The 25,170-nt window shown below is 40.0% G+C and overlaps 1 protein-coding gene across 8 annotated transcripts in view; it reads left to right on the top strand.

Annotated features, from left to right (window-relative positions):
* LOC124217630 (pleckstrin homology domain-containing family G member 5) overlaps positions 1 to 25,170 on the top strand; it is a 168,235-nt gene that overhangs the window by 132,993 nt on the left and 10,072 nt on the right. For all 8 annotated transcript variants that reach the window (XR_006882868.2, XR_006882870.2, XR_006882872.2 and 5 more), the window contains 4 exons: positions 826 to 1,050; positions 7,454 to 7,554; positions 17,921 to 18,060; positions 22,656 to 22,732. Coding sequence is in view for 1 of the 8 variants with exons in the window: in XM_046623514.2 (XP_046479470.1) it covers positions 826 to 1,050; positions 7,454 to 7,554; positions 17,921 to 18,060; positions 22,656 to 22,732 (543 nt within the window). In the remaining 7 variants the exon portion in view is untranslated. The remainder of the gene's footprint in view (positions 1 to 825; positions 1,051 to 7,453; positions 7,555 to 17,920; positions 18,061 to 22,655; positions 22,733 to 25,170) is intronic.

The raw sequence follows: 25,170 nt of genomic DNA, 5'->3' as shown, positions 1-25,170 counted from the left end.
CTTCTGCGGGCATGATGAACCGTTTTGTCCGCCTTCATTGCGAATCTTGTTTGATTCCAGCAGCCAAAATTGCTCTTGTATCTATACTTTATTAGTTAGGTCAAATTCGGATTATATGAGCATAATTAATCCACCTGCAGTTGAATGGTGGTAGACTGGACGGAAAAGCCTCGTGAGATGGTTCAATTTTCACGTTTCTCATGGATCTAGCACGTCTTCAAATGTAGATGCTGGACGAATGTGCGTTCGCACTTACAACTACAAAATTACAAATTGCAAACACTAAAGCTAACGAACTTGAATCGTTATGATTATGACGTAAGATGTTGGATAGCCGTGCCTTGTATCCCCTGAAATTAACGAACCGAGTCTCTATCCAAGCTTCAACCCAAATTATCCAGAAGCATCCATCTTTTGTTACCATTGTTTTTTTCTAAATCGGACATGGAAGCCATCAAGAACTTTCAGGAATGGAACGACTCGAACTTCCTGTCAAATGAATGAACTTAATCCTATACCTTCAAATTTAAGTCGATGGAGGAATTCTGAAGGTATTTTCAAAAAACTGCAAATACCGACCACCAATATTTACCAACTCCAAGAGTTCATGATGTAAAATACATCGCGAAGAGTTATCTCATCGTTCACTGAATCTGGGATAAGTTCGCTCCGACTTCTACACCCACACAAATGCCAACGTCTTCGCTTTTCTATGTTCTCATGTTCTCGGACTGGATGATCCTCTCCGAGGCTTTCCAACACTTCTAAACATCCCCAAACGGCCTCCGATTCGTCTAACTCGACGTTCTGTATTTCCGGTTTCAGGTGCGATCGCGTTCCTTGACCCAGCTCGACGCCCTGGGTACCAGCATGCTGGACGCCGGTGAACATCGGCTGGGCGGCAGCCCCACGACGACTTCGCAACACCAACAATCTCATCAGCATCCCCACAGCACCGGGGACTGTAGCCCACGTCTCCTGGTGCCAAACGCTTCCCTCGGCGAGCCGGTCAGCACGAACAAGACAAGACACAAGCTCTCCAGGTCGCAGGTGAGTCTGCACCATCTTCAAACTCCCTGAATATTGTTACAAAGCGTGGAATCACCGGTTTCTTTCCCATTTTTCCGATCTAGTTGTCGTCATAGATAAAAGTCATGTAACAGCTTTCATAGGTATGTCATAAAATGAATAAGGCTGCAACGTTATTGTGAAAACAGTTTTGTTTCTCGATCACACCGAGAAACGCGCGTCTCGCTAATGAACGCATTCATTCACTGCTTAATTTATTTGTCCGTGTAATTAAGTAGCCTGGTGAAATTTGTCTAGTTAAATTTTACAAGAAAGTTACTGCGTATATTTGATGAAAAAAAAAAAAATTGATTTTCACTAAAACAGGTATTTCTGGAAAGTCCATGTTCTTGAAAAATCTATTATTTTCCAAATCGTTTCTCTAATGGTTTCCTAAACTCTTACGACGCATTGATGGAAACATGAAATCGAAAACGCTGAGGAACTTCTCTCCGATAAATGATGACTGACTACGAGTATCTCTGAATTAATAAATGATTGAATCATAAAGCAGAGGAGCAAATGTAACTACTCTCAGTTACATGACCTCGCAAGTCATTCCATTGCTCGGATACCACAGAACTTGGATTCGAAAAAACTAAACTTTGCACACCTGTTTCAACACGAGCTGGTCTGTTTGGACAAGTTTTAATATCCGCGCAGTCCATGGGAAAAAACACGATTATGAATGTTGAAATCCATTCTGGAACCTGGGAAGATCCGCTCTTTTCACAACTGTCGATGTTCTTGTTACAGTTCACAATTTTCGCTATTAAACCATAACCTCGAGCCTCGGATTTTTGGGACCTTGCTTATAGCGCCAAAATATGGCGACACGTTAGTGGCTAACAAATACCATTCGAACAACACCGAATTGGGCGATAAATAAAGGGTCAACCGCCAAATGCTCCCGGTCCCCTGTTCCAAGGGTTCGCCCTCCTCTCGCCTTAGTCTCGCAGCCACGCGTTAATCCCTTTAACTATCATCGATAATTCTACTTCGAGCAAGGGTCAAACTTTGGACTATCTTGCGGCCTAAAAGGATAATGCATTCGTGTGGCTAAGTTCACTGCGCGGCTGAAGATAGAGAAGACACTCTTTCATCTAATTTAAAACGAAGTAAGAAAATTGAAATTGGACATTTGAGAAGTAAACGCTACAATTTCATCGACTGACGACGAGCAGCTTGCTCAAAATTCTCCTATAACTTTATTTTTGAAAGTTAAACTATCAATAGAAAGAAAACTTGATGAATAGTAGAAAAATATTCAACACTAATTCATCCAATGACTTGATTTTATTGTCTCCTTTGGATGATTCCAGTGCTCATTGCGATAAATGTCAATGTTTCTGATATTGACGGAAAATATCAGAGTACTTAAGTTTCTTCTGATTCTTCCGTGTTGAATATGATCTTTTTAAAATACTCTAATCGACCAATTGCCAAGTTATTAAATGTATCATGGGAGTTGTTATATCATGCCCATGAATCTTATAAGTGCCCATAACACCCAGAAAATCATTCCACATACCACTGATATCAGAGTGTGGTGAGCTATCCGTAATCTAGGAAATAAAAATAATAACCACGTTTGTAAGCATTCGGGCAGGTAGACAGACCCCGCAGAATCCTTACGGAAATTGGCTGGATTTTCAGTACGTCATCGTACATATCCTTCCGATCAAAAGTTCTCACGGACACAAGTCCCAAAGATCAGTACATTCCGAGATACAGGCTTCGGAAGAAAGGTGTCCTGATTTTTTGACATCTATGGATTTCCTCATTTTCATGATTTATAAAGCTTCAAGAGTACTTGAAATAAAAAAAAAACATTCCAAAAACTGCACGGTTGATTCTCAAAGATAGGCAGGAAGCTGTGATTGATTCCATCGACGCGTTGATTCCATCCATGAACTCGTCTGGTTTACCGGAAGAAGGTGCAACGTCAGATTTCGCTTGGAGAACGAGATCCTCCGACTCTTTCAATAATCGACTTGTTCTGTTTTTCACACCTCTGCGGAGTCTCTGCGATTCGACTGTGCAGTTTTTGAGTGACATATTTGATTTCAAATCCTCCTTGAAGCTTTGTAATTCGTAAAAATCGCGCCATTCATGGTCATAAAAAAATTCATACACCCCCCATCCAAAATCTGTAGCTGGGAAACTACTGATTTTTGGGACTTTTGTCCACGAGATCTTTCGATCCGGAGGACATGTGTATTATAACCAACTGAAAATCGAGTCAATTCAACGGGAAACCAATTCCCATAAGGATTCTGCGAGGTACTTCGATAGAAATTTTTTACGATACGAACAGGAATATTATTCTACATTCGTAACAGTTACATCGAGCCTGGCAAATCAACAGTCGAGGTACGTCGGGACGAAAAAAATCACGTCACTTACACCGGGACGAGGTGTTTGAGGGAGGAGTCGTCTAGTATCTCAACGAGATTGAGCAATTTGTCGGAGTCGATCGGTGGTGCGTGAAAGTTTTCATCGATAAACTCGAGAGTAAACAGTTCGAGTAGGCTGTCGAGATGTGGACGAATTCGTGAAGCTCGCGAGACGAGAAAAAATGAGTTCCAGCTGGAATTCGAAAATTGGTAAAAGCAGCGCTGCTACAGCCGTTGACCATCGATCAACTCACCTTGAGATTTAACATTTCCTTCGCGAATGCCATCGTCTTCTTGGTGCCTCTGACCTTGATGTTGGTAGCAGTTCGCAAAGTTTCGTCAAACCGTACAGCGGCTGCACTGTGTATTACCACGTTCATGGTTTGGAGCTTGTGGTTCCCTTTACTCCGACGACAAACCCAAACCGACAATTCCCATGTCACCCGCGATCAACCTAACTTTACGAGCACATCCTCTGGCTTCTCTCTCTCTCTTCATTCCGTCGAATTTCTGGAACGAAAGCCACGATGCGATGCCAATTTCCCTTCAACACATTCTTTACTCAATGTTAAAGGATCTCTTCTGAAGGTGTATTTGTTTGTTTATGGAATTTCAATTCAACTCTTTACATTCGTGGCGCGATTGAAATAATTTGAGATCAAAAGTACTTGAGGATAACTTGACCGAGTCCTTGAAGAGTTTCTTAAATGTGTCTTCAGGGTTTTTTTTTTCTTTCCTCGCAGGAGAAGAAACAAGGTGTTTACTTCACAACATGACCAATAAATTGGGTGTTTAATCTTTAATGTCACTTCGTCTTAACAAAGAGTTTTCAAATATTTTTATCAATCGAGTTAAATAATTTCTGACAGTTGAAAACATATAGTTGACAGAAAACGAAAATCATAACTTATGACGAACGTACTGCCATTTATTTATTGGAAATGATTAAACAAAATTCAAATAATTTTCCTTAAGCCTTGGCCAAATAATGGCGCGACTTGTGTTACCTTGTCAATATGTATCCGGCTTCGTGAAAGGTTAGTGGATTCTGTTAACTTCTGATCCTCTTATTCCAGCGGTGGACGCTCGGTGAAAACATGATTCGACGCTAATGATCACATCATTGACAATTTGAGTTGTATCAATGTGAAAACATAAAACAAATAGAAGTAAAATAAGCTGAACGATAAATGTAAAGAGAACCATTCAACTGATTCGCGTGCAACATTTATAATATCACCACAGCTGTATCAGATCGTTACGCTCATAAAATTAGCATGAATAAACGAATGTTCACAGAATTTTTAATATCTGATTTCAATAACCATATCGCGTATTTATACAACCAGAAACCCAAAATTTGTAATTCAATTCAGAAGATTCGAATCGTTGTGTGCATTTATTAATACTTTACGTAATTATTCGGCGATATTTTATGGTGAAAAATGTGCAAGAATATACAAGAATAATTTTTATAGTAAATTAAAATTATTTCAACGAACTACTTCAACTCCAACCACGTTAAATATCACATTTACATGGTACAATAACATAATGTTTAAATTTCTAGGATGGTGGCCCATCAGTAAAACCATTGGGTGAATCTTTATAGTTACTGGACGGCATTTGTCTTCGCTTCTTCGACTTTTACAATTTATGAAACCAAGTGCGCTTGATTTGAGAGTGTCTGCAGATATTCTTTTATTTTATTATTATTTTATTATTAATTACCAGGGGTTTCTCAATTTCTCATCCAATCCCTAAATTAGACAGGAAAATCGATAGGGTTAATCTTCTCTGGTAATTATCCTTTCTTTGTTTTCACGATGCGGATACAAAGGCGAAGGAAATTCACTTTGAGAAAGAAGTCGTCGTCTCCTTTCACGGACCAAGACACATCATCGAAAAACATTCGCTAATGATCGAGGTGACATTACGAAGCTTCCGGGCAAAAATGTCTTTGTGACGACGCAAATCATTATGATATATAAACAGTTTGAACTTCTTTTCCATGTAAATTTTGTATATTTGTTAATTTTATCAGCAGAAGAGAAATACCAGATACATTAAGCGATTCGGATACTCGACAAGAAGTTTGAGATCCACGGGCGATATTTGCCCAAATTATTATTTTCAGAGTTTGAAAAACTAGCGATGATGAAAATTTTCCACCTCAAAATCTGTGATGACAAGCAAATTTTAAATCGTGCGGTTGAAAATCTAATAAACCGTATATTTGCGAGCCACCCGTGTGGAAAATCAATGGTTTTGTCAAGCCTCGTACAATTTCGACGAAGCCCGAAATTTGGCCGCGCTTATTTCGCCTCGCATCTGTGAAACAGGCTGTGCCGCATTCATGGTGAAATATGAACCTATTACGCGCATTTCCCATTCCACCTCGTCACGTGGGCGCACCTCGACCTACTGCGAAACGGTTTGTCCATTTTTCGTGAGAACGAACCGTGTCTATATACACGTTGATGAATGTGTACACGTATGCCAGAGCAATAGATATTCTCACCCCCGATTTTATACACACCCTTGTATACAATTGTCCGAGAGAGAGAGATTAGATGACAAATCATTTATTAATGTCGTAGCCCAATTGGGCCAAAGGACGAATGAAAAAATGCAGACAGTGATAGGGGAGATTATGTTAAGCAGAAAACAATAGAACAGGAACGTAAAGTAGTGAAATAGCAGCAACGAATGAGCATGAATCTTAACGTGACAATAACAATGAGTAAAGAAATAATACAAAAAGTAAATGATACAGTGAGAAATAATAATGTGAATAAATAGATGAATATTCGTATAGTGAATAAATGAAACAGTGGTCAGGAAAAAAAGAGAATGAGTTAATGATCGAATTTTGAGTAAAAAGAAAAAGTAAAGTAACAAACAAAGAGAGAGTGAGAGTGAGAGAGCGATGAAAGTGGTTTCACGAATTTACACGGTCTATTTACTAACGTCAGCCAGAAATATATGCTCACATGTGTATCTCATTTTGTTTGTTAGCCAAAGGTGCAGCGTTTTAAGGGCTACACTCTTATTTCACGAGGTTGAAGTTGGTAACGTTATCGTAACAAAAAATTGGGAACAAAAGATCACTATTATCTTATTTTTACAATGATTTTTAAGGAACTTGAGATTGCAAAATATGAGTATGTTTTGTTTTATTACTATTTGCTGAATTTCAATCTCGTGTTCCAAAATCTGGAAATAACAGTTTGCTTCGGTATGAATCGTTAGATACGAGAACGTTACTAACTTCAACACGATCTTATTTTTCATTTATTTCTTCCTCTGCTCTTTCCTCGATTTTTTACAGCTCTTGCTCTACAATAATTTTGCATTTCTGATCGTATTCTCATTCATTCGATATTGAGATTCAAAGATACGATGCAGACGATAAGACGTGTTGTAAAAACAATTTCTATGTACTGTAACACTAACAATGTTTTTCAGACGATATAGCAATGATATCGATTTTGAAGTTGTTGAAAAATTCAAGCCATGTCGATTGACACGAATTTCATTCGAAGCGTTTTTTCACTATAAAAAAACCATTGAACCACGCGCAATCAAATGAAGAAAATTTAGTTATTAACAAATTTAAAATGGCCACATTATTGTTCTCTTCTTTGAATTCCAGCGTCACGTTTTTTTCTTCAATTTCTATAAACTAGGCTTGTTTAACTAGTTCGTCATAATAAACGATCCATAAAAATTCAACAAGCGGCCTGACTTAAGAATTAATTATTAACAACTGAAACTCGTTCGTATAATCTTACCCACTGGACTGTGTTTCCATTCGTGTTCTTATGGGGATGATTGTCATTGTCGTTTGATGGGTTTGGATCGGGATTAATTCCACACACTCTTTGCAGTCCGTATACTTTTCAACTTCGTTTCTTATTCTTCTAGAGTAAAAATCGTTAGTTACGAGGCGGAAATAAAGATGAATACTAACAAGGTCTACGTTGCAGGTATCGAGCAGCGAGTACTTCAGCGTGTGCTTTGAGGCCGGAGACGAAACGACGTTGGATCGAGAGGAATTCCTGCCCGCCACGAAGGGAACAACTTTGGCGTGAGTAGAATTCAACTAAGCTTAACTATGTGGCCATAATTCGTTTGAAAGTCAATTTTCCGCCCCATTTTTTTCTTTTCTTTTTTCGGCATACAGTATATACATATATTAGAGTGTTTCAAAAAAAGAGAACATTTTTCTTTTCTTCCAAACAGTTTCAAAAGTTCCATTTGGGTATTAAAAATGGGCCAGTTAAAATTTAAACTCTTAATATTAACATTAATAAGTTGCACATCGCACTTTTATCTTTTCCACAAGAATAACACGGGAAAAATGGTTCTTGCCTCTTCTGATTTTTATAACTAGCTAACGATGCGTCGTAAAGAAAGTTCGCAGATATATTTTCGTAGGGAATTGAACGCTCTTGAAAAGAGGTCTCTTATTAATTTCTGACAAATTCACTCGTTCAAAAAGTTACTTAAAGTCCTTAAATAACTTTTGAACAAGTCAATTTATCAGAAAATAATAACAGGCCTTTTTCGAAGAGCGTTCCACAATTCTCTACAAAAATATGTCTCTGAATTTTCTTTGCAACGCATCGTTAGCTGTTTTTAAAAATCAGAATTAGCAAAAACCATTTTTCCCATGTTACTCTTTTGGAAAATAGAAAATTGCGAAGCGCAATCTCTTAATTTTAATATCAAGACTTCAGATTTTAACAGTCGTATTTTTAATCTCTAAATGGAACGTTAAACCTGCCTGAAAAAAAAAATTCTTTTGAAATACCCCAACATATATATATGTATATATATATGTATAAGCAAGCCGGAAGATTTCACTTTAACATCACGAATAAAAAAATGTCGGTCATCCCATATCCTTGAAGGGAAACAAAGGGGATGTATGTATAATATATATATATATTATATATATATGTACCCTAATGAACGGAGGGTGGAGTCACGCTTTTTGTCCCATCTTACTCTCTTATTACCTTAGTTCATCCCTCGAAAGAAAGTATCATTTACTCTGGCATGGTGTACTGCACCTATCGTTGGCCTAAAAAGTTGGGGGGGGGGGGGGGCGGGGGCGAAAGAAAAACGACACGTGAAACAATGGTAAGTTATTCTTCCGGGTCCACGCCTCGCGTGAGCTTATTCTTTAATAAATTTCACCCACTCCCATTCGCAGATAAAACATCGCACGTTATATACCTAGTCATAATAAAGATCGAATCGCGGTCGGACCTTTCACAAAGCGAAAATTTTGAGAGGAGCAAAAACCGTTTGCAAAATCTGCCGCAAGGTTATTTGCGCGAATGATTACGTCGCACGTGACTAATTGTGAGACGGAGTAAAAAAATTTGAAAAAATGGATTGATCTGTGATCGGAACGTTAACGTTGGTAAAAATTTGGTGCTTTTCATTCGATTTTAATGCTTTCGAGGTTATTTTGTTCGTCGTGGAGATATGCGAATCGTATATTCATAGAGCGCCTTCTTCTTCTTTGATGGAGCTTTTCATTCGGACGATAGGATCGATTCGTTCGTATAGCCACTAACAGTTTTTCCCTTCTCGTCTCTCTGCTTTTTCTTCCCTCTCTATCTTTCCCTCTTTCTTTCCTTTTCTGCAGCTTTTTCATGCCGTCCTTTGACGCACCCCTGCATTCGTACCCTTCGGCTTCGTCGATTCGAGGAATACGCGATCGGCTTTCTCATTCTGCAAGCTTAATTCTCTCCTCCCCGAGATCGTTTGATACCATTTTACCCCTCCGGCTATGCAAACACATACATACGTTCAAGGTGTGTACACAGATGGAAAGCGGATGCTGGTCTACTTCCAAATGTTGATGGACTCGGGGCGTTTCTTTTGCAAACTGCACAGACGTTGCGATACTGGAGTCAAAGTTATCGTTGGTTTGTGGTGTTTTCATACGATGAACTCTATTAGAATGTTCCTTTATACGGTCATTATCGAATTTATGTTATGAAACGAATAAGAAAGAATATAGCCAAAAATTCACGATCCAATCTCGACTCTAAATTCTGTCCCTTCAGAGCTTTCAAATTTTTCCGTTTGAATAGTATAGAATTTTTTTATACCTCGAGTTCTTTTTTTCTCCTCATCGATGTGACGAGTCAAAAAATGTGAAACCTAGCAAATTTCAACCCTATAAAAGTCGAAAATAGTCAATAAAATTTTTTAAAATTTCATGGAAAAAGAATTAATCGTGACGTAAGAAAAAACTTATGGTTCTCGAATGAATTGAATTACCATATTAAGGTTCACCCTAATATTATACTTATACCAATATCTTTATAATTATTGGAACGTTTCTCAAGACTTAAAATAAAATTGAACCATCCAGGCATGATTCATTCTATGATTCATGCGTCTATCTCAGCTTACGCAGATTCTCTAAAATCGTGATCTTCGGATTCAGCGAACAACGAGGAAAATTTAAGAAATTTCCAACTCGTTTTGCAGACTCTATAAACAATATGCCGTCGTAAACTTTTACCCGTTTCATATTCTCTGTACAACGTGATGCTTCATTACGTACATTAAGTCCCTTCCAGTTCTCCTTGTCAATTTTACAGTACGCGTCAATCTTTTCCTCAGCGACTTTATCGACGTTATTTTTATTCCTATCGCGTTATTGTTTTTTATTCCCTCTTTGTTTCCGCACAAGACGATACGGTTGTCAATTTTTCATAGTCAAGTAACAGTTCGACAAGAATTTGAAAATGGTTCCAATCCCTCCAAACCCGTTTCCAATTTTACTTTGGAAAGTTGAGAAAGCGCAGGCTTCATTCCGAGACTCGGAAACCTCCCTTCATGCATGCGGTTGAGTCCTGTTAAAAGCCCAAGTCATCCTCGCGGGAAAACCACGGGACCAAAGAAACCCCCGGGGTTTTTATTCGGCGCGGTTCGCTTCGACTGCACGGCACGAATACAGTGTGCAGTGGAGAAGAATGGTGAAAAAACCGCGGCCCCTTTGGCGTTGTGAAAAGGGTTCATCTGGCAGGAGTGCTCAGCGCACGTACGACGGAGGAAATACCGGAAAGAATGAAACGAGCCGGAGAGACGAAAGACGAACGGAGGACATTATGCTCGAGCATTGTGGGCGCCCTGCAGGCTTGCAGATAGCGGCATGCCCTGGCTTTATATTTTTACACTTCAACCCAGTTTACACCCACTCATCTTATACCGCACACGCGATAAAACCACCCTCGGAAAATACCAAATGCATAGGTGTGTGTTACAAGGTGTCTCGTAAATCCCGCGTACCTAGGAAGTTGGTCCGTTATAGCGGTGTTCTGCATCAAGATTAACGAGGATAGTTACTATTAACGAAACTGTATTACACCGAGAGGGATAATAAACGAAACTCGGCAGACTGAGCGAACGAATGCGCATGCGCGAAATAGTTTGACCCTATTGGTCGTTGGGATCGAGCAAGGCAGGGGAACCAACTTTGGTTAGCTTGGGGCATGAAATGTCAAAATCTCCCGCGTCAAATGGTGGATTGAAATTTATATGTTGATACGTTTACTCGTAGCAGTCGTTGCAGTCACCGGTCGGTTGACGGTAAAAGTTTGCCCAAGTTTTCTCAAATCGCTACATTAATTACGTGAGGTACCAACTTTTTAACCTGAAAAATTTACCACACCTACATAACCTGTTTACTTGAACACATTTGGGGTATAGATTTTTTCCTCATTTACGATTTCTTCGAAATTTGAAAATTTTAATTCGTTTTAGTTCGTTGATTGCGAATATTAACTCGAAATATGAGATTTCAAAATGGTGGATGCAATTTAGCAGTCTAAGATTCAAACAATCATACTCGATTTTGATAAAATTTGGTAGATGAAGGTCCAGAGCGCTGATTAGGCGCTTGAACTCGCTATTCAGCGATTCAAAACAGCGAATCCAACAAGTTAGCCGCTCTGACTTTATCAATTTTATCTTCACATTCGTAATTATCAATTTCAGAAATCTCCGATAATGAAGTTTTATCCAGGTTCAAAAACTTTTTCTACATTTTAGTCCGTCATACTGGTTGCGTCGCTTCGAATTTTCAAATTTCTAATTCAAATTCGTAATGAATGAGCTCAAAAACACCCAATTTTCTAATATCGAGTCTACCGGGGGTTAGGAAAAATTATCCCCTAAATGGTTTATAAAGTAGAAAGCTTCGTCGCATCCGCAACTTGGTCAATGTACGCGATAGAGAAATTTCACTTATACTTTGCTGCCCTCATTTTTCATCCACAACATTACTATGCGTATAAAGGACTTGTTGTCCCTAAATTACGGGACACCCTCTACAGGCGTGTGTAGAGCTTTATTATACCCCAAGAAGATTGGCCTGCTTGACGCGAAATATGCCGGCGGAGATGAGGTTAAGCAGTTCGGAATTACTGAAAAAGGAGGAAAAATTAGAAGATAAAAGACGGAATGAGAGCCGAAGGACTCTTTCCCAATTGCCGTTTGAGTGGTGAATGATACGATTTTGCGGAAAATACGCCTCGCCGAGAAAAATTGCAGACATTCTTCTCACGCGGGGTTGACTTTCTCAAGCCCCGCCATTCGTGAGCGGTTGAAGGTGTGAGTGCCAATAATTGGACTAATGATAACAAACTTTATGAGCATATATATATGACCTATCGACCAGCTTCTTTAATTGTATAATTCGTTTACGACCTCAACTTTCAAACTTTTCCGAGTTAATCTATGAAAACTTGACTCTCTTTACGTTTCGGAGGTGGGTACAGTCTAGTGGAATAATTAGGCAAATTAGAGAACGATAAAATCAAAGTTCACGAAGTGAATCTCTAGATAATTGAGCTGGATTTTATTAAAAGAATCTTTTCTTAATCAAGGATTCTCAATATAAAAGAATGTCAAAAAACGCATATTTACATGAAGAATTGCATTATTGTTCATCTGTTTTAATGTCATGATCGCTCATCATTTGTCCGATTTCGATCAAGGATTATTTTTACGTAAGTACGAACCTTACAAGTCGCCCGACTGTATTTTTAGTCAATATTTTAGTTCATCGCAAAAACTTTGTGTGCAAAATCACTACAGGTCAGTGTGATTATCAAACTTATGCTTTATTGGAAGACAAATAATGCTTTACGAAATTCAATTTAAGTGATCTGTAGAGAATCTAATTACGAACAAAATGAGCTGTAATACCTCAAAATCCAAAAAACAACGTGACTTTGGAATAAAAGAAATAAAATAATAATTAAACGATTTAAAAATAAAAATTATTACTAAATAGCTGCATTTTAAGATGCGATTTTTAATTTCTCCTTCTTATGTATATTAACGATGAGAACAGATTCTTCTAATGATATTAATATCAATTGATTGAGAGTTTTATTTTCAAACTTTGATTCTATCGCTTTCTAATTTGCCAAACTCTTCTCATGTACCACCTTAATCGGTTTCTTCATAACTGAACGTACCGTTTCTACGTTAAATTGTGACCCAGGAAATAAGGTCAAGTTTGAAATTCATTTCTACGTATAATATTAATGGAATATTACGTGTAAAAAGCTGTAATATCATCGCGGAAAAAACATCAAGAATGTTGTTCGATTAATTTCTTAAGATGTTTTATTCGCAGTACGAAAAAATCGGCACCCCTCCCGCAGATCCGCAAAATCGATTTTTGGCAATGCCGCGGCGGAAAATTCGGCTTCAGTTGTAAGATTGGTGGTTTGCTGGTGCCGCCTTTGGAAAGGTGTCGCAATTACCGCGATTACCGTTTTCCATTGTCGGAGGGAAAACGGTTATACGTGGCTTTTGTTTGTAAAAGAGCGATGTTAGCTTTGTTCCACGGCCACTGCCGAGATTTTCGAACGCGAAAGCTGGTACTTCGTGTCGACGGAAGGGGATTTTTTTTCCCCCCACAGGGATTGAACGCTATCGACGTTCCTGTCAGGGAACATTCTCCGAGACGGACGCATTTTTCGAACCGAAACGAAATCTCAGCAAATATAAGCCGGCTTGATTTATTACGCGCTGGCTAATGCGGAAGAACGATTCGATAAGCGAACCCAGCCGTATTTCCACCCAAGAGAAAATTGCGTACAATATATACAGAGTGAATTCCTAACCACTGCATCCTCTGTCGTCTGCTAAAATTTAAGGCGCACGCGCTAAAATCCGAGCGCAGCTGTTTGCCAGGCTGACCAACGGTCTCTAACCTCAAAAATTTTACAGTTCTCGGTGACATTTGTGCTCAACTCGCATCTGTCAAAATTTTTGAGGTTAGAAACAGTTGGTCAACCTGACAAACATAACATTTTAGCAGACGACGAAAGATGCTGTCGTTAGAAATTCACTCTGTATATGCGTGCAACGAAACGAATGCTTCTACAATTTCTGAGCATCTCAAACAGCATCGATCCGCCTAATTCAATCCCGTAGTTCTCGGCTAATTTTTCCCCAAAATCTAGAAACATTTTCTCACAAGAAAATGTCACTTATTTTGCGATAATACCTGAGATATCTGCATCGAACATTAATATTATACCAATGGCGATTATCGTCCAGACGAATTTTTTGTCCGCACGGTGAATAATTTCACGACGAAATGAAGATTTCAATTTACATTTCTGCATTTACAGTTATTTATTCATTAACTTAGCCTACACTTTACGGCTAATTTCTTCCTTCATCTCTAATTACTTACGCTGTTTTGATATTCATTTTATCCCACCATCGTTCTGCATAAATCATATCTGTTATTCTTGTATATAATACGTACAACGCGCAGATGCAATAACACCAATCATTCAATAATACAGAGAATGTCAGTATAATAATAACTGTGAACACAAGCAATTAGGTTTTCACCTTTCTTTATAAAAAAAAAAAAAAAAAAACAACACCGTAATTGTTATACTTACCGAAATAAAAAAAAATATCGCCGATGACATGATTGACGTAGTTGAATTATACTCGTTAGAAAACTATGACAAAGTATCTAACTATGTACCGGATCGTTCACTTTCCGAAACTTTTTCAATAACGTGGTTTGGCACGCACGTACGAATATCGATAAATTAAATAGCGCGGCTCACGAGTTTGGCGCGCTTTGTTGTTCAGCCCCGAAACACGTTCCCAGCTTATCGCCCACAAAAAATGTGATCAATTTTTGGTCACCAATTTTAACGAGCAGGGCCGGTGAGTTATGGCGTCGTTACGGCATAATGACGATAACGCAGTGTCAATACACCCCAACAAAGAATATTGCGATTACGCCAGTATTGGATAACACGGGCAGGGTAGAGGCTCGGTAATATATTTGGGAACCATTCGACATGGTTCGTCGAACCCTTTATAGGTGGGCATAACATATTGACTATACGTACATATACCTAATAGAAACTTGATGAGGGGAAACTCGATCCCGGTGACAATAATATTATATTAACCATATAGACGTATAATTCACGAGTGTAAACGATCGTTAAACGCGTTTATGGATTGTGCAGTTAGAGACTCTTTTACACAGAGCTTTGCGATTGATCGATTAGTCCTATAACACTTCGATAAATTGGTGTTTTAATCTATTGTTTTTTCGATTACTCGATTAGTTTGATATGCGATTGGTAAAATATCGCGGGAAAATCGGATTTGAGAGTCGAAAAATTCTGATTCCTCGAAATTACGACCCTACAAGCTTCTAACGCCACAATCGCAAGTGTGGTTAAACGTATAAGTCCCTTAATCTTCCGGCTAACTTGTTTTCGGCCCGAAACAAAATGCGACTTCTATTCTATACGAATTACGTAACAGCGTATCCCGTTTTCTCACGTCTCGTCAGCTGCATCACCAGTCATTGTCACATAATTCGTATAGAAGTGAACTCGCATTTTGTTTCAAACCGAAAACAAGTTAGACGGAAGCTTAAGACTCTTATGCAATTTACTGTACATGTTGCAAATCAGGGAAAGACTGACCGTCGATTTAACTTGTTCTTCGTGAATTAATAAAATACGGATACAATTTCGTGCAAGACTAATCGAACCCTTATTAAAATGGTGGGGTTGATTTTAGCGATGGCCACTAATAAGAATAATCGATGCATCGATTAATCGAGGCCAAAAAGATAATCTAACACGACGAGTCAATTAATCGTGTTTGAAAAATAATCGATTATTCTCGATTAATCGGGGAAAAAGTAATAGATTTAATTGAAAATTGAAAATCGATTATTTTTTATCTTTCCTAGTTGATTTTAAACGACTGGCGCCAGTCTGCGGTGTAAAGAAGCTAAAAAAGCTCAAAGACGCCACGTGACTATACAATTTCATACCGCAAATTTGACCTCCGCTTAATTCGCCACCCACGTTTATACATATATGAATATGTACGTATGTATATACTCGGTATATCGGGGAAGCAAAGCTCGAGGTGATAACGCCTGTTTGTATATTTGCGCAAACATTATACGAGTTTGCGTATTTGCCGACGGGAAAATTTCACCTGCGGGCAAGAATTTTTGCGCTAATTTGCGGGGTCGAGGGTGAATGTTCGGGGCAAAATCTCTGCCACTGAACTGTTGTTCGTCACAATTATCTCATTTCAAGCACGCTTTTGACAATTATGTATCATTTATGTTCTTCTATTTATCCGATTTGTCAGACAGATCCTTTTCATCTGAATTTTTGCTCTGCTAAATTTTTTTAATAATTATCGGCCGGGAAATTGACTGTGAATAATTAAAAAAAAGAAAAGAAAACTGAAATCTCAAGTGACATGGCAGATTCCTTCCTTTTCCCAAAAAAACAACTAAAATATGAAGTGAAAAGGCAGATTCCTTCCTTTTCGCGAAAAAACAACTAAAATATAAAGTGAAAAGGCAGATTCCTTCCTTCCCGAAAACCTTCGCGAAACTGAGACATAACGCGTGCAGTTTTATCGCCGTACTCCCTTGGGGGCGTAATTCAATCGAGGGTAATATACACAATTGATTAGCCATTCGGTTGATTCGCGGATGTAATTTCCCGACAATTGCATTGCCCGTTTGTTCTTGCCGGCTGGGAATTGGGCGGTTCCTACATTTATTTCGTCCCGGGGCAAGGCCTGTTTTACCGTTAGCGTAGCTCGTTAATCGGCGACAGAAAGCCGCCCCAAAATTAGAGTTATAATACTAATACAAGGCAGGAAGACGGTTTCACGTACCTACCGAGTGACACTTGAGGCCGATTGTAAACTGCAATTGATCACTGCCATTGTGTTCCGGAGAAGCGAAACGGCCCACGAAAGCCAGGAACGTATAATGAATTATAATCGCGAGCTCGACCAGCGAATAATCATCGTAGAACCATTTGTAATAATTATGAAATTTCAACAACGGGATGTATTATAATGAATTAGCGAGGAGGCAGCATATTTAACGTTAATTGCGAACCACCCCCGTGTGTATTTCACCATCAACGACTCGCTGCAGTGGGAGTTGGGAATTGTTACGGCATTCCGGGATCTCGACCACTCATTTTCACAAGAATTCAACCAGGTCGTCCTTAAGTCTAACTAAATTCTAACTAATTCGACCCGAAATACCACAAACATGCTTACATAGTAACCGTGCGATTCATTTGATCGATGGCTGTTTATACGCTGAAATTGAATTTAGACGTGGTCTCATTAATTCGGACAATCCAATTAAGTATAATCAATTTTTACCACTCCTACAAAGTTTATTCCAACTCGAAACCGAGGAAGCCTAATTGACATACCGCGAGGAATTATAAGTTAGTTATTCTCTTGTTCGTGCGGTTAATTTGTTAACTCATATATTTCTCTCCAACAATAACCGGGCAAGAATATCGTCGTTGGCAAACAATTTTACCATTACTTGATTATAGTATATACTTGGAATAGAATTATTAAAATTTTACTTTTTTTTCCAGCCGTGCTGTCGAATTAACATGATTAGAATTTTCCGTGACACGTGAAACGCGTTGCATCTATAATAAGGGAACTGGGCGAGCAATTACGAAGAGCTCTTTGTCCGGTGACAGGAGTGTGAGAAACCCGTCCCTGAACGGTTGGAGCCCAAGAATATTGCGTCAGGACCGCAAACAGCCGTTCAATTTAATTAATTCCGGCAATTGGTTTCGCCTCGCAGCGCGCGTGTCGATGTCGCCATATCTTGTCGCAATGTCTCGGGAATTTTTGGCCGCCGAAACACGTATTGAAGATGCAATGTAAATTGAAATCCAAGCCCAGAGTAGGTATAACTAAGACCTCGCGGACTCTAAATCCCCGAGCAACTCGTCCGCCTCAACGCCCCCGTAAATTTCTTTTCCTCTTTCCTTCCTTTGATTCGACTCGAGGTGCCGAATTATATCACTCTTAATAAGCTCCCTTTGTTCTCTGACTAATTTCAGGGAGGCTCTGAGCGGGGCCTGTGAACGTCGAGGCATTGACTTGGGGCGCGTCGACGTTTTCTTGGACTCCCTCAACACTCCTCTGCCAGTTCTTACCACCGAGAGTTCCTGCATGGGTGGAAGGCATCTTCGCATCACCGGTAAGTCTCCGAATTACAGTCAATATTCGTCGCTTAGACCATCAGGAGATGTCCTTCTCTGTCACTTCTAGATCCCATGAACCCCGGTTCACTGATCCTTAATTCCTTTCTTCCCAATGAGTTCCAGTCCTCAGCTCAAATCTCACAATTCACATTATACAATATATACAATAAGACTGGATGATCATTTATCTCTTGTCCTGAAATAAGTTGTTGTAACTCATGTCCGAGTCTAAGATTAGCCTTCATATTCGTAATACAACTTCCGAAACATATCGCATGGATGGGTTTAACTCCGTGAATTATCGACGATTTCAAATTCACAATGCAGCAGATGATAAAGCGCTAACTTGCCGTTTCAAAGGCACAATTTACGGATCGAGAATCCAATCGGCAATGAACGACCTCCCTTGCAGTTCAGGGTATGAGTAACACAACGATCGCAGAATTTCTCTGAAAGTCTTTGACACGTTGAAGGATAACCAAAAGCGTTCAAGACCAATTTGAATCGGGAGGAAGTTGGTCAGTTTAATAGTCATTTCCCTTCCGGGAAATTTTAAATAAGAAACAGTCCTCTGTCAACACAAGATGTAATGACTTCGCGTATCACTCGATACTCCAGTCCGACAGGCAGCCGAGTGTAAACGAGCTGATCGTCCGCAGAGATTTGCATTAGTAATGATTAGACCCACCTCAGTATTCACGTCAAGGGACAAAGGGACGATCGAAGGATGCTGCGATGGGACACCGGATATGGAGGTGGGCTGGACGAAAACCATCCGTATAATGAAATTGCCAACGCTTGTGCGATACACAAGCTAACATCGCGGATTCTGCTGAGAAGGAAGGGATCCATCCTCGCTTGACAAGCATCCGGATTTGATGTCGTCCTGCGCTAGCGGTTTATCCGGAATGAAAACTCTGGCTCATCGTGTTTCTCTGCATTAGTCATGTTTCACCCTCCACCTGATATCGGCTTACCCTCGCAGCGAGCCGCTGATGGCCAGGGAGTTAAGTAGATTTTGATGAATTTCATGCAGCCCAGGCCCGCCCTCGTGACTGGACATTTCAGCGACCAATGTAGAGATGTCTATCATCCTCCATTCCCCCAATCCTTGACCCGTTTCGCCATCGTTCCGATTCCCTTCGTTTTTCTCGTCGGAATTAAAGCTCGGGCTTTAGCTCGAGTGATAATTGCCCTTGTGGAACGAGCTGGTATTTTTAATCTTTCCAGATGTTATTGCCGTCATTTTTACTCTACGCCTCCCTAGAGAAATTATTCTGAATTTCCGTATTATTGTAACCATCGAAATTCAAATCATTTCTCATTGTCGTCTGAGAGGAGGAAATTACCGACAACTCAAAGAAGCCTCTCGATCACTTTGCACGATAATTCATCAAGTGCTTGCGGAGATTTCATTCAACCTCCAAATTCAGGCTCACGATCTATCATCAGTTAGATCTTGTCATTTCGAAGGTACGGAACCTTTTATTGTTGATCGACTCATAAATGCCAGGAAACGCTTTGAACACTGGTTCAAATGAAATTATACTAAATCGTGATGAATTGATCGGTCTCTTTAGTACGTGGATCTAGTCCATCCTTTACCGTGATTGAATCCTCGGATGTCAGAGTTTTGTTGCTTAATTTCAGTATTAACTTCGTTGAGAATGACACAAACGGTTCTGAAGTACCTTATACACAAGAAAATGAAGCCACAGTTTTATGACACTTGGAAGGGTTGCGTGTCTCGCGGTAATATTTTAACAATATTGAAACAGTCTTCTGGAGCATAATCAGGTGGTGGTCGGAATTTGTCAAACGTCGCTTCTCACAGGTTGAGGTTGAACGTTAATTCCGCAGGCTTTTCAAGTTTGATGTCTCTATAAATATTCTGGATTAATGGTTTTGAGGTCGCCGTACGGCGGCGAGAGATTTTTTTTTTATTCTGCAAAAATGCTTAATCAGCAGCGACAAAAGGAACGAGTGTAAAATAATTGTTGAACATTCTCGTCTGTCCATGCTTACGCGAATAAAGTAACCCCGAGGATATTTTTCACCACCGTGACATTTTAAACGAATTTCTCGTTTCGGGGTAATTGGACATTACCGTTTTTCCTCTGCAGTTCCTACAGCCAGTCACGATTCGTTCTAATTCCCGTGTAATTATTTCGCGTAAACAGAATTTTTCCTAAACTGCACTTTCATCTCGTCTAATAAACTCGTGTAATTCAATACTGTCGTCCAATTTCGAATTTTTAAATCAAATTAGCACAGCGGGCAAATTGCCTGGAAAAAATGACAGGAATTCGTTTCAAAGAGAGATTTTATACGTCGCTTATAATTCTTAGAACGGAAAGACGTCGATTAATCATGCTAAAACACACCCGCTATGTTCGAGATTATTCAATTAACTCGCATCTTCGCTGTGAAATAAAATTTCGCGGCGGTAAACCGAAAAATTGATTGCAATGTCCTGCGTCATGTCATCCGTCAGACAGCCCGGGATAACCTTTAGCCGTTTCGGCGTAAGATGAGAATTAATATTCTTCAGCCGCGGGAGTTTCGCTAATCTCGTGATGAATCGCGTAACACAATACCGCAAAAATTAATAATCAACTTTAACGTCTGATTAACTTGCTCAGCGTCGCTCAGTTCTCTATTGTCTCACGTTTCGCGTATTAGGTATACCTGATTACAAACTAGTCCCGAGAATCGAGCTGCTCGAGCTGCGCAAGCAAGTATTAACTTACAGCTTTCAAATTTCGCTCGAAAGCGTGACTCACACTCTGGAAACACTCGAAATCTCGTCGACAACGCGCTTATTATTATATTAGTACAATGTTTACTGTGTGCTTGAGAAGATAAAAGCTCTCCCCGGTTGTTATACTTGTTAAAACCTTGTCACGCACCGTCTGATTACGCTTTCAAACCGTTTCAGTTACATACATTCCTGACAAATACGCTCGGCTTTGAACTTGCGTACGCACGAGTAAAACGATCACATACCCTTATGCTTTATCTACATCAGCTGTGTGATTGATAAGCCCTAGAAGTTGACAAGCCTTTATAAACTCTCTGCATATTACGAACTTATTAATATGCTGAGAGTCTTTTGTGAAACTTTTTGCCTTCAAATTTTAAATACGTGAGGGTATCTGCTGTATCTTTGGTTTTCTATCTTCTGGCGTTGAGGGAGTTCTGTGTGTTTCACAAAAAATTCCTGATGGTAATTATACTAAGCCGGTGCTGTATACAGATTCCCATACCGGCATTTATCGACACTTAGCCAAGAAACAAACCTTTTTCGGAATTTTTCGACGGTGAGGAATATTCCCACTCTGGTTAGCTTGAATTGTAGAAAAAGGTTCGTGTCTTGGCTAAAATGTCGGTAAATATCAGTATGGATATCCTTATCCGAAACCGGCCTTGCATACCTACTCCCGATATATTACATGTTCGCAATTATAATTGATAGCTGGAATATTTCGTTGACATTGAATGTCAAGCATGGCAGTTTGGGTAGCTTGAAAAATACAGGCTTGACGTTGAAAAATGAAACTCACTCGTCGCCAGTTCCAAGTTCGAAATATACAGATACTGGGAAAACGGATCGAGCCCGTCAAATCCAACTGACGCTGGCGCATATTTCGTTCAACAAATTATAGCCACTTGCCTACCTGCAGCCTATAATCACGAGGCTTAATTGTCGGTCACCCGGGGAGCGAAATACCGTGCTAAGTTCTTATCACGAAATAAGTATAATAATATGGGAAAACGAAGAATGCAGAAGCATATGATGATAAATCGACGGACTCGTGGTAATGGCCCGACCTATTGGTCTCTTTCCGTTCGGAGAATAACGAATCGTTTCCGGTCCAACCTTTGGTGTGTTTTATTTCCGCATATGCGGTTCCGGCTTTTATAATTACTCCTGCGGAATCGCGGTAATATAACCTTATAATGCGACAGAGGCTCGACCCTCGTTAAGGCAATTATGGTTATTGCCGCGGTTTCCGCGTGGGCGCAGCCCGTGTGGTTATAGAAAATTTTGCTGACTTTTTAATTTCGGTTCGTTACCGACCGAGCTGCCGCTGCTGTCTAGCTAATGAATAATGAACGTGGTGAGAAAAACGCTGAATTCATCGCGATTCGACTCGTCTGCTTGTACAGGAATTCAGTAGGTCTCAATGTCCGAAATCCAGGAATAGATTATTACAACCCCTAGCTGTATTTCAATTGTCATGTTTTTCGAACTGGACAAGCCTCAGGGACTGTCCGAGGGACGAGATAAAATCACAAAATGCACGACAAAATGGCGTCAATCGATAGGAAAATTGCGGACTATTCGCGTGTTCCGCTATCACTGAACGAGGGTATAACCTACTACACCTTTTATACGTATACGGAATGAAAAATGGAGGCTTATTTTTAGTTCGGTTCGCATTGGAATCTACATCGCCGATGTTAGTAACCCTATCCTTCATTCCTGCGGACGGAGAGTGACACAGAGAAAGAAGGAGCGAGGGGGAAATCGATCATCCATCCACACAGAAAAAGCGGTTATTACCGTCTGGGACTTTATTTGTTTCAGCCAGAGACGATAGAACGAGCACGAGACCGGCGACTCAAAAGAGCAATCAGAACGTGTCATTACGCAAGGCGAGTGGGGTGAGTACACACATTGTTACTATACGTACTATACGCAGATCGACTCACAACGCCGTTTAATAACCGTCACGGTAATTCTCACCCTCCGCGATGTGATATCGAGGGTCAGACATCGTCAAGACACCCCGTTCAAACACGAGTGCACTCAAAGTCGTGATGAAGAGTGTTTCGAAGAAGGCCAAGTCGATAACCTGCAAGCGTACTCTTACAATTTTTTTCCATTCCATACCGAGACCCCGTTTCCAGTTATCTGTAATTCGCCTCTTGAACACTGAACCAAAGTTCCGGAGCGGCTGCCTTATGTCCCAAATATCCATCGGCCAACGATTCAAATTTCTCAAGCATAAAGAATGCATTTTCCATAGATAGATACAGCGACCTTTATTCGAGACAACCTATTGCAAAAACATTATTACCTGAATCGAGCTGGGTGATGAAGTAATCAAAGGTCGACAGAGCTTTTTAGTTTTCCCCTACGTTTGTTGGTAACACAATTTTTTCCCCAGCGCGCTCTCGAGATAGGAAAGCAAAAAAAGTTTCCATTGCTTGTTGTTATTGTAATCAATGCTACCACTCTTACTAGTCAATTTCCTTATTAACATTTCTTTTTTTTTTTTGCTGTTGCGGTAACAGAATGTCATAACTTTTGAAATGAGAAAGTGAAAGGGGAAACTTGTGTCATGCCGCCGGATAGATAAGTCCGTACCTCGCATTCTTCATTGAAAAAGAATTGGAAAGAACGGGAGATAACAACCCTGTTCTAAGATCAATAATCTGAAACCAAACAGACGAACTTGCGTGTATCGAGTATGTTTGAAACATATTTCTGTTTGCACAAATTCGCGTGTGTATCTATGCTCATACGGTGAAAATACGACGGTTGATTCGGGCCAGAATACGTTCAAATACACGTGGACCGATTTTTGCGCTTTACGATTAGACTTGTTTGACTTCGTGAATTTTACTTTTTTCCTTTTTTTTTGGGGGAGGGGGGGTCTTGTGCGATCTATGCGCTACTGTATCAAACCGTGTTTGAAGTACGAAAAGTAAACATTCCTGTCATACTGAATAACCGATGTAGGATCAACAAATATTCGTTCATGCACTTACGTCTTTCGTTAAATCAACTGATATTTGCACTATCGTTTACTAAATATTCAGCTCGCTTATCGTACTCAGCCTACGATTTACTCAGGCCAGGCCATAAATTACCTGTAAGGGTACCTGAGGAAAAAATTTGATCTAGCCGTTGCTATAGGGTATTCCGTTATCGTGTCTAGTCTTTCGTCTCTCATTCTCGTCCGTATGAGCTCCTGTAATTTTTTCATTTATCGAACTTCCTTTTCAGGAACTCGATTAATTGGCTGTTCAAAACACTCAACATCATTCCTGCATTATAGTTGAAATTTTCTTCAGTCAAATGGTATCGGTCTGAAATTCGTACCCAAGACGACTTTTGGCAGGTGGCTTTTATTCGCTAGTCACGATTTTGCCAGAGAGAATCGGTGTGAATAGCTGAGCGCGACCCAAAGTCGCCTCCGCATGGTCAGCCTTTTAATCACGTTTCGCTTTCTGCGGGGTGGCTTGTGTGCTCAGATTTCGATCTGCGATCTAGCCTGCGTCGCGACGTCCCAGAATCCCTTTTGATGCTTACGCAGCGATTCCTTCTCTCCCATCCCAATGACGCACTCTAACTGATACGTTCCGTCACCCCCTAAAACGTGAGCTTTTGCACGCAAGATGCGAGGGCCGCCTGTAAGGGTGGTTGGGTAATACATTAGTTCCAGTGCCGTTGAATTTTCGACGAGCTGCCGACCTCGTGGATCAATCGTCAATAACGCCATGAATCGATTTTTCTAAATCATTACCGAACGGGTTCGGCAGTTTCCTGTTGGCATGTTCCCTGTATCGAATCCAGCTCACGAACTCGTTACCGCGGTGCCATTCAATAACATCCCTATTACTTGGCGTTCGATACTTGGAAGGAAAAATCATTATCAAGTTAGACCACAACTAGTAGACGTCAGGCTGTTCACGAGCTTATTTGAATAGACAATTTTCTCGCTTCGAAGTTTATAAGTCTGATGGGATTGAAAGTTATTCTGCATAACGAAAGGCTGCCATGTGTGGAGAGTATGTGAGGTATAATTTTTGTGGAAGCTGGAACGGTGAGACAAGCTTGCCTCTTTAAAACCCAAACTCACTTCAAAGTTGAATTACGTAACAGGTTTACCGGCTTCCTACGTTGGCGATGCTTATTCTCGAAAACGGCGGTGGAGTTTTAAACGAGTAATAAAAAGTAGCTGAAACTCTAGTGTTCGTATATAGCTGTTCTCTTCGCGAACGGGAACGGTGAAAATAAAATATGTAATATCTCACGTGCGCACGGAGTATAAGGCATACAAAGCCCCTCAAATCCCTCCTTTATAAATATTTCG

This window comes from Neodiprion pinetum, chromosome 4 (assembly GCF_021155775.2).
Source record: "Neodiprion pinetum isolate iyNeoPine1 chromosome 4, iyNeoPine1.2, whole genome shotgun sequence".
Lineage (NCBI taxonomy): Eukaryota > Metazoa > Arthropoda > Insecta > Hymenoptera > Diprionidae > Neodiprion > Neodiprion pinetum.
This window is presented reverse-complemented; position numbering and strand designations above follow the sequence as displayed.